At 36.8% G+C, this 10,117-nt stretch overlaps 1 protein-coding gene across 2 annotated transcripts in view; it reads left to right on the forward strand.

Moving 5' to 3' along the window:
* SMOC2 (SPARC related modular calcium binding 2) overlaps positions 1–9,740 on the forward strand; it is a 260,482-nt gene extending 250,742 nt beyond the window's left edge. Inside the window, exons 11-13 of one of the 2 annotated variants that reach the window (XM_044003776.1) lie at positions 151–425; positions 3,243–3,280; positions 8,181–9,740. In XM_044003776.1, the coding sequence (XP_043859711.1) occupies positions 151–425; positions 3,243–3,280; positions 8,181–8,198 (331 nt within the window). In that variant the 3' untranslated portion in view covers positions 8,199–9,740. The remainder of the gene's footprint in view (positions 1–150; positions 426–3,242; positions 3,281–8,180) is intronic. The other variant, XM_044003777.1, reaches the window with a different exon arrangement.
* Positions 9,741–10,117: the final 377 nt, after the last annotated feature.

The raw sequence follows: 10,117 nt of genomic DNA on the forward strand, positions 1-10,117 counted from the left end.
TCCTTTGAGAAGGGGTTAGGTCATGTATCTTTTATCTTCCCTAGCACGTTGCAGAGTATACTGGACATAATAAGTAACCAATAAATGCTTTTAAAATATTATATAAACAAATAAATCTCAAGAAAGCCCCATAATTTGGTCTTGTTTCAGACTCTCAGAACCTGATCCCAGTCATACTTTAGAAGAGAGAGTGGTCCATTGGTATTTCAAGCTACTTGATAAGAACTCCAGCGGTGACATTGGCAAGAAGGAAATCAAGCCTTTTAAGAGATTCCTTCGGAAAAAATCCAAACCCAAGAAGTGTGTGAAGAAATTTGTTGAATATTGTGATGTGAATAATGACAAATCCATCTCCGTTCAAGAGTTAATGGGCTGCCTTGGTGTTACGAAAGAAGAAGGTAAAGCAAACACAAAGAAACGTCATAGTAAGAACCTTTTCTAACTTTTAAAGTCTTTTGTAATAAGTCAAATCTTGACATTTCTTGGGTTTTCTTTTTAGATTTTACAAATTGCTTCTACTGCATAAAACATCTAAGAGTTTTAGAACAGAAAGAGGTATCATTTTCAAGCTGCTTAAATCAATCATTAGCCCCCAGGATAGGAAGTGATTTACAAGCCCACCAGGGATAAACTAAGTTGAAGCAGGTAGAGGTTACATTGTTCCTCCAAAATCAGATCATGGATGATGGAGAGATATTTTCATTCCATTAAAAAAAGAAAAAGAAAAAAAAGCCTTACTTCCAGTTCCCTGAAGGGCTTATCTAAGAAGAATCAGAAACATTTTTTGGAGTTTGTAACTCTGGGTCATAGTCACACTGGGAAATTTAGAGATATCACCCCATTTTGGGACTCACTGTCCTCAAGTGGAAGCTTAGTGTCTCCCATTCTCCTCCCCAGTTATTTGTAAGGGAAGGGGACAAACACTAAGCAGCATGGGGATTGACAATTTTTTTCGCTTCTCTTATTGTGACATTTCCCAAGGTACCCTAGAAACATTTCATTCCCAGACTGTTCTCTGGGCCCTTCTTAGATGGAATCAGCACAAAGAATACAAATAGCCCAAGGAATCCAAGCCCAGGATCCATTTTTTAAAAAAGAGTATTAGAATTGCTGTTGATATTCATAGAAAAGACTTTTTTACAGATGGAAATACAAAATATGTCTTCCACCAAAAATAGTATTCTCCCAACCATTTTTTCCATACTGTGGTCATTTTAAGAAAACATCTAAAATCTATGCAAAACAGGGAATTAATGGCATCTTTTAAGCCTAAAAGGAGTCAACCAACTATAGGGGTGAGGGGATTGGTTTGTTAGGGCCATAATCTTGTCTTTTTGAAAAAGGAGACAGCTCTAGGAAGAAGTTCTATGACTTCAGGTGAGATGGGCATTTGTCTGGAGCCAAGATTGCTGCTGGTGGTGATGAATTATTTGGGCACAACAACTCATGGGACAAAAAAGAAAAAAAAAATGGCCCCAAATCCTGTGCAGTCATTTCCCCTTCTTCAGTGATAATGGGGTAGCAAAACAGGGGCTAATAATCAAAAAAATTGAAGCCATCTATAAACTTAGCAGCAAAAGTAAACCTTTAAATGATCAACTTGCTTATTTTCCTGATTTAATTGTCAGCATTTTGAAGGTGAGCTCTTTGGCTAATGACAAACTATAGGAGGAACCAAGTCATCTCGGTCTTGACATTTTCACTGGATAGGAAACCAGAAGACAAGAAGCTAAAGGAGAAATGCTGTAGATGATGTTAGCAGAGAAATGTATAAGTGGAAAAAAAGGGGGGGGGCATTCTAGTTTCAACAATGGTAGAAAACCAAAGGACAGCCTGTTGACTCCATTGATATATGTGCAGAATGGGAAGAAAACCACAGCATGCTAGGTAGACTTCTGGTGCAAATTTATGGGAATCATAGATAGGTTAGAGTCATAGAGTAAGGGCAGGTGTGGGTGGTTTATAATCTGTATCTTTGGAGCTAATACCTACTTCCATGAGATTATGGATCCATTGTTATATTAACAGTATTGGAGAGACCTTAGGAAAAGAGGGGGGGAAAGTCACAGGGAAGGGAGAAAATGAAGGTGTAAAAAAGAAAATAACTGATCTATAACACAGACATCTTTTCTGAATACTTATTATATTGATACAACATTTCAGTTTGTTTTGACTCTGTAAACACAGGCCCCTTAAGAAGCCTCAATTTTCCTAAAGATGAGGGTGGGCAAAAGGTATAAAATGTGTGCCCAAATAAATAACCATCAAGTACATGTAAAGTAATTTCAAGAGGGAAATAGTGGCAGTAATGGTGGAGATCAGCAAAGGCTTGGTGTAGAGAGCAGCACATTATGAGCAGTTCTTTGAAGGAAGTTAGGGTCTCTAGAGAGCAGATATAAGGAGTGGGCACATTCTAGCCAAGGAGGATGACTTGTGAGAAAGCATGGAGGTTGGAGGTGAAATGTTGTATATGGGGAAACAGCTGGCAGGACTCTTTAACTGGAACAGAGTGTCAAAAGAAATAGTGTAATATGAAATAAGGCTGAAGAAGTAAGGAGGTCCGAGTTAAATTGTCTAGGGCTTTTAAAGACCCAGCTAGAGATTTTGCATTATATCCCAAGTATAATAGGGGCACACTGAAGATCAGAGATGGGGTCAAATCTATGTTTTAATAAATATTACCAGGGGCAGCTTGGTGGCTCAGTAGATAAAGCACTGGCCCCAGATTCAGGAGGACTGAGTTCAAATCCAGCCTCAGACACTTACACTTATGAGCTTTGTGACCCTGGGCAAGTCACTTAACCCTCATTGCCCTGAAGAAAGAAAGAAAGAAAGAAAGAAAGAAAGAAAGAAAGAAAGAAAGAAAGAAAGAAAGAAAGAAAGAAAGAAAGAAAGAAAGAAAGAAAGAAAGAAAGAAAGAAAGAAAGAAAGAAAGAAAGAAAGAAAGAAAGAAAGAAAGAAAGAAAGAAAGAAAATCACCTTGACAGCTCTGTGAAGGATACATTGGAGAGGATGAAAAAAAAAATGGTGCTAAGGAGACCAATGATCAAGCTACTGGAATAGCCCAGAGAAGAGGTGATGAAGGTTTGCATCAGGGTAGAAGGTATGTGAGAAGGAAGGAGATGAATGTGAGAGATGTTGTCAAGGTGGAATCCAAGGACAGGATACATTCAATGTACTCATCTGAAGGTGGACCACTATGTGAAATGAAATGTAATGTAAAATGCTTCTTTTTCTTTCAGCTCCTAAGGCCAACTCTGAAAGTACTTCTAACAGGCAGGTGAGTGTGACTTTCTATGCTGGCTAAAATCTGGTGCTAATAAGTCATTTGATTGTGTCTGATAATTCAGGCTTCTGCTGGTAATGGAATACTTGGCATCTTCAAAAAGATCCCACCACCAAAAACAAAAGAGCCGACCTCTCGTGTCCCCCTCACCCTCTTATTATCCTACCCAAAATGTGTTTGCAGTATTCTTTTAAAATTTTTCAAATTGGTGATGCTCCAGGAAATAGTTTAAAAGATTACTTTGTTTTTGTCATCACCCTGTACAAATGATAAATTCTTAAGATTGTTTTCAATTAATTATAATTTCTATTTTTAAAAATGAATAAAAAATGTTGCTTCTCCTTGGTGTTCTTGATAGTGAGTTTATTTTGCACAACTCAGCCAGCTGTAAATAATTTTTCTAAGCCAGGCTGTGTTGATTGTTTTTATAGGAGGTGCTCTAGGCATAAACATTTTGAATACTCATTTTTTCATTAAAGCCATCTAATAAGATGTATAAGCTTTATGTAGGGTTTTATTAAAAATTCCATAGGCAGAATATAGAAGTATATGCTGAATATATGTTGTTCACTCATGTCCAATTCTTCTTGATCCCATTTGGGGTTTTCTTGGCAAAGATACTGCAGTGGTTTGACATTTCCTTCTCTAGTGCATTTTACAGATACCTTTCCACTATTCTGGTTCTCTCCCTGTGGTCACCCACAGTATTGCAATAAAACCTGGGAAACTGAGTCACTGAGTCTTGCAATTCTTTTGGGATGACTCACAATCAATTTGACCCCAAATTCCATCCCACATCAAGATAAGGAAACTGAAGGAAACAGGATTAAGTGACTTGCCCAGGGCCACTCAGCTAGTAAGCATCTGAGACTGAATTTGAACTCAGGACTTCCTGACTTCAGGCACTCTATTCACTGCACCATCTAGCTGCCTTATATTGAGTATGTAGATATATGCTGAATATATGCATTATATCTCTACATGTTAATATATGCATATATTTATGTGTGCATATGCACATGTATATCTATGTAGATGCATTTACTCCTCTGCTTATGTAATATACTACATCTCCATATCTATGTATGTTTAAAGAGGAGAATGTAGACCATAATGCATATCTTCAATAAAGAGACCCAATTGTACTAAATCTTTTTCCCTCCCCCTCTTGCCCTCAAATCAGGAGTATCTGCCAGAAGATAAACGGGGTTTGAATCTTTTCTCTAACTCTCAAAGTCAGGGCTAATCTCCCTCCCTCACTTCAGCTAGTCAATTTGTTGTTTATTTTGCCTCCTTCCTTGTTTGATGTTCCCAACACACTTCCTAAGGCAAGCTCTGCTTTTGTTGTGTGTTTAAAGGGGAGACCTCCTATACACCTTGGCTAGAGCTTAAAACCATTTCACAGGGCAAGATGTGTGATAAGTTTTTCTTTGTTTAGCAAATGTTTATAGTTTAAACTTTTTAAATCCCTCCACAAATCACTTACACTTTAAAAATGGGCTGGACTGAAAACAATTAAGGTTACCGGAACTCTCCAAACTTTCAAAGGGCTGATTTAATTAGATAATGACAATTAAGGGAACACGTGCACTACACTCAATCACTCATGAAGAGTCATTTAAAAACATTGCCCATTGTTCTGCTAAGGGTGTTCTCTTTGGTAGGTCTATCCATTTTAAAGCTTTTCCATTTTTTAAAATACTATTACTATAAAACGTGAATTTGTAATTTCCTGGATGAACCATTAATGACATTTTTGTGGTATAATAATATAAATTATAAATGTTCCTTCCAAGGAAAAAAGATAATGGAAGGATGTACCCAGGAAGATGGCATTTCTCATCTAGCATTTAATCAGAAAAAAAAAATCACAAAGAAAGCTGACCTACAAGTTCTTCTCAAGTTCTACAAGTTCTGATTAGAGCAACATCTTTCACTGGCCACACACACACACATAACACCTTTCTGCTTATTCAATGTACTAAAGTGTATCTGATAGCTCTGTCAATTTAACTTTACCAATTTCTTAATAAAATCAAATAATTCTGATTTTAAAGAAAGTTAGAATACTATGCTTTTAAGCAGATCAAATTGAACATGAAAAAAATTGTATTATTTCTGCAAGGGTTCTTGACCTATTTTGTGTGTCTTGTAAAGCCTAAGAACCCCATTTTCAGATGAATGTTTTTCAATTCCAAAACAAAAATAACAAAACCCAAAGAGGGTTAGAAAGGGAAACAGTTATATTGAAATATAATTATCACAATGTTTCTTTAAAAGTTCATGAATGGGGGCAGCTAGGTGGCGCAGTGGATAGAGCACCGGCCCTGGAGTCAGGAGTACCTGAGTTCAAATCCGGCCTCAGACACTTAACACATACTAGCTGTGTGACCCTGGGCAAGTCACTTAACCCCAATTGCCTCACTAAAAAAAAAAAAAAAAATTCATGAACACTGGGTTTAGAACCCCTGCCTTAGAGAAATAAAATGCCAAACTTGAGAGGATGAACAGAAAAAGAAAAAAAAAGTTGAAGATAAGGAATAGACCTGTGATTTCATTTGGTACAGGGGACACTAGGATAAGGAAATTCCCTTTATCAATACTGGTCAGCCCCTTCTCTGAAGTTTATTCTCAGAGTTGCCTAAAATACTGACAGATGAAGTAATTTGGCCAGGATTATATGGCCAGTGTATGTCAGTCAGAGACAGACTGGCTCTGAAACCAAAGACTTCCTGGCTCTGAAACCAGCTGATTTCAGTGGCTCTAGCCATTACACTACACTACCCAAGAAAATTGATTTTAGCCTTGTAAAATTTGGACCATCCCTTTTGATTCTTAAATGTTCATGTATGCATTTGTGTGTGTGCATGTGTGTGAAATTTCCAAGGAATTATAAATTCCTGTAGAATATAAAATGAATATATCATTTTAGTTTAGTTTTTTTTTTTTTTAGTGAGGCAATTGGGGTTAAGTGACTTGCTCAGGGTCACACAGCTAGTAAGTGTTAAGTGTCTGAGGCCAGATTTGAACTCAGGTACTCCTGACTCCAGGGCCAGTGCTTTATCCACTGCGCCACCTAGCTGCCCCCACCACCTAGCTGCCCTTGAATATATCATTTTAAAACTTAGTCAAACATATTTCTAGATATAGTCATTTAAATAAATTAAGTTTCCCATTCTTCCTTTAATAGAGTATAGGCAATCAAAGCATTCCTCACTTTTTGGCTTTCCATTTTTATTTTCTTGCTTACAAACTAGTATATACATATGCATGCCTCACCTATATATGTATATCTATCTAAAGTAACTAAGTCACTGATCTATTTATCTATCTGTTACTTTCATTATTATAGATACTACTATACATAAAATGAAAAATTAATGCACACTGTGAAAAAGTATTTGATTTTCAAAAGTGCTTTTATAAGACCACTTCCAGTTCTGATTTTCAAACGTTCTATGATGGTGCTGCCCAAACTCAAATGGAAACAGGGGCTAATAAACCATGCATAAGGATCCCTATGGGCCCCACACATATTGACTTAAAATATATTATCTGTTTCATTGTAATTTTATTAATTTTGTTAGCATTTCCCAATTACATTTTAATATGATTCCCTCACTGGGGAATATTGTAGGTCACATGTTTGACACCTCTGTGCTATGAACCCATTGGTAAATTTCAGCTTTCTGATAGGTATCCCTGTCCAAGTCATGTTTATGTGGTAGCTAACATGATTTGAGAACCATGCCCACAGTCCCATTAAAAGTTTCCATGAGCTGTATTTAGGGTAGCCATGTCCCCAAAGCACTTTATTGTTTGTTTCAAAATATCTCTTGCTCCATTTCATTGTGTTCCATGTAGGCCAATGAAGCAAATCAGGAAATAATAATTGGGGTCCAGCAATATATTATGCCTAGAAACAGTTGGTTTCATGACCAGTGTAAAAATAGAAGGTGATTGGCTGTAGGTCTCAGAATGGAACCCTTGTCTTTTCTTTGTCAAGATATTGCTCCTGACCTGTGGTCAATAGGACATGGACATGTAATTCTAAGTTGGTTATTTCACCCTAATAACTGAGTAATGCTGAGCCAGTGTGATCTTTTCTCCTTTTCTCTGGAAACCTGAATTTACAAAATGAGTGAAAGGTAGAGACACACTCGGTGCCACAGGACAAAGATATTCTCCCCCCACCCCCACCCCACAATCTGTCTCTCTCTCTGTATGGAGCTTAGTTAGCTGGCTTTATGCAATCATCAAACCTGTGACCCTTAGCTTATTATCACCTGTTTCCTAAATGAGTGAGATAGAAGATAGGGGAAAAAAAAATTAACTCTATACCAGGGAAATACAAATGAGTTCTGGGGGAAAGTTAATAAAAACATTCCTCAGTTGAAACCAATATTTTTGTTAAATCTTTCCCAAAAGGAGAAGGATATTTTTAAAAGGAAATCAATGTCCTTAACTTTATAATCCACCCTTCTCCTTGAAATAATATTTACCTTCTTAACTGATTATTTTTCTGTCTCATACATTGCGTATGTGAATATACCCAATATCTTGTTGGTTGATATCTTTGATTTGAAATGTATTTGGGAGGTGAAAGGGGAAGCCAAGGATTATGAAATGGAAAATTCGATATCTACACAGACTGTTGACTGTTAATTGCTATTGCACTTACTGATTATTTTAGCCATCAAGCTTTCATTACTTTGAGATCAACCTGAATCTACTGGGGTTTTTCTTTCTTAGTTGTTATGAATGGAAACAGATTCATCTTTAAAACTCAAAAAGGAAAACAATTATATTCTCACATAAATACATACAATAGGATCTAAGTTCTTTTTATATGTGACTAAATCAGACCTTTTAAAATACTTGTCTCTTCTTGCAGCCAAAGAAGCAAGGATGAATGGCTATCATAGCAAGGCAGATCTTCGACATGTGGGAGATTCCCTCACCAAAAGGCAATTAAAAAGAAAACAACCATAGTATTTGCACTTTGTACTTTAAATGTAAATTCACTTTGTAGAAATGAGATATTTAAGCAGACTTCTAATCTGTGAAAATGGAATGGCTAGTTTCAAAAAAAATTAATCACATACAATGTATGTGTCTTCTTTTGACCTTTGAAATCTGTACTTGGTGGAGATGTACTAAGTTTGCATTTGAACTCTTTTTTTAAATTTTAAAGCATTTTTCTGCAAACATTAATGTAGTAGATACCATCTTATTGTAGTAGGTTATTTTGGTTCTAATACCATGCCTCTTTTCCTAACCAGTACAGTCATTTAACATAGTTATGCTGACAGTTTGCTTTATTTGAAATCTACTGTACTCACAATATTCTTGAATCGGTGTTGGAACCTTTAGGTTTCCAAAAAAAGTTTGTAAAATACCGCTAGCTCAGCTTTGCAGTTACTAAGAGTGGACTTGTAGCATAGGGAAGGGTTGGTGTTTTGTTTTGCTTTCCAGAGATTGTGCTCGTGCAGTGAGCTATGCAACCACTACAGGATTCAAACAACTACATTTAGTGCTCTTGTAGAAAAATAGATTTTTCTGAACATTTGCTATGCACCTTCCATTATCATCTTTTGCTTAAGTTTTGCCTTTGGCTCGGATTAGTCATGCAACAAACTGAGAGAGAAAGAGAGAGAGGTGAATTGGAGTGTCAATCAGAGTTGGTCCTGCCAAACCCTAGAGCGTGTTCCTACTGCTGTCAGGACAAGGCAGTAAAGAGGTAGATTTATTCAGGATAGTAAATCTAATTATGGAGAGACAAGGCAGGCTAAACATGCTTGTCTGTCTTGCTTTTTCCTTACACCTGGCAGAACCCTCTCCCACCTGAGGCTGCCCCCAGGTCCACTGGAAGGTAAAGCTATCACCTGAATAAATGATGAACAGTTGCCTTCATGAGACACAGCCAGCCAGTGTCAGCTGTACTTTAGCCACTGGCCTTGGAAGCCAAGGAATTCTGGGAGACTTTCATACCTCCTCTCTCATTCTCCTGGGAATGCCTCAAGGGAGGAAGAATTTGCTGGTAAACTAAAAATTCTGTGTCAAATGGGACCCTGAGAGAAAAGATTCAGAGCTGAATACCTACCTCCAGGGTATAAGCAACAGAAAAGTCCAGCATCTGCTGGCATCTCCAAACCTGGCATCCAGAGGAAGAAACTTTACTGTAATCAAAAAACATGAACTTGCTTAGTTAAAACATTTGGGACATGACATGCAAGTAGTGAATAAGTTAGTTGTGATGCTGTCTAGGCTTGGACTTCTGGTTGGGAAAAAAAAAAATCTTCATGGCAAATCAAACACTCGTGGAAAAGAATATGTATGAATACATTGAAAATGTGCAAAAATGAGAATTGTAAACATTGGAGCAACAGTAAAAAGTACAAATGTGCTTCATCTTTGTTTAAAGAAAGGGTTTGATCCAAAATTTATTTGATAATCTTTCATATTGTTAAACTTTGAATTTAATCTTCTTCTTAGATTAAAACACAATATGCTATCAAATCTCTTTGTCTTTTTTTCTAATAAACTCAAACAACTATGATGATTTTTATTAAGAAATGCTATATAACCTTGACATTAGTCATATTCGTCTTATAAATAGAAGAGTCAACTAAGCAAGCCACCAGTTCACCCACAGGGTTACACTGAGAATTGCTATGTGCTTAACACAAAGTTGGGCACCATGGGGACATGAAAAAAAAAATATAAAGGGTAGTCCCTTTCTACAAGGAATTTTCAATGTAATTGAAGAGACAAGACATATGCATACAAAGTAATTACTGTATTGGCATGAATATAGGCTACAATAGTAGT

The sequence above is a fragment of the Dromiciops gliroides genome, chromosome 4, assembly GCF_019393635.1.
Source record: "Dromiciops gliroides isolate mDroGli1 chromosome 4, mDroGli1.pri, whole genome shotgun sequence".
Lineage (NCBI taxonomy): Eukaryota > Metazoa > Chordata > Mammalia > Microbiotheria > Microbiotheriidae > Dromiciops > Dromiciops gliroides.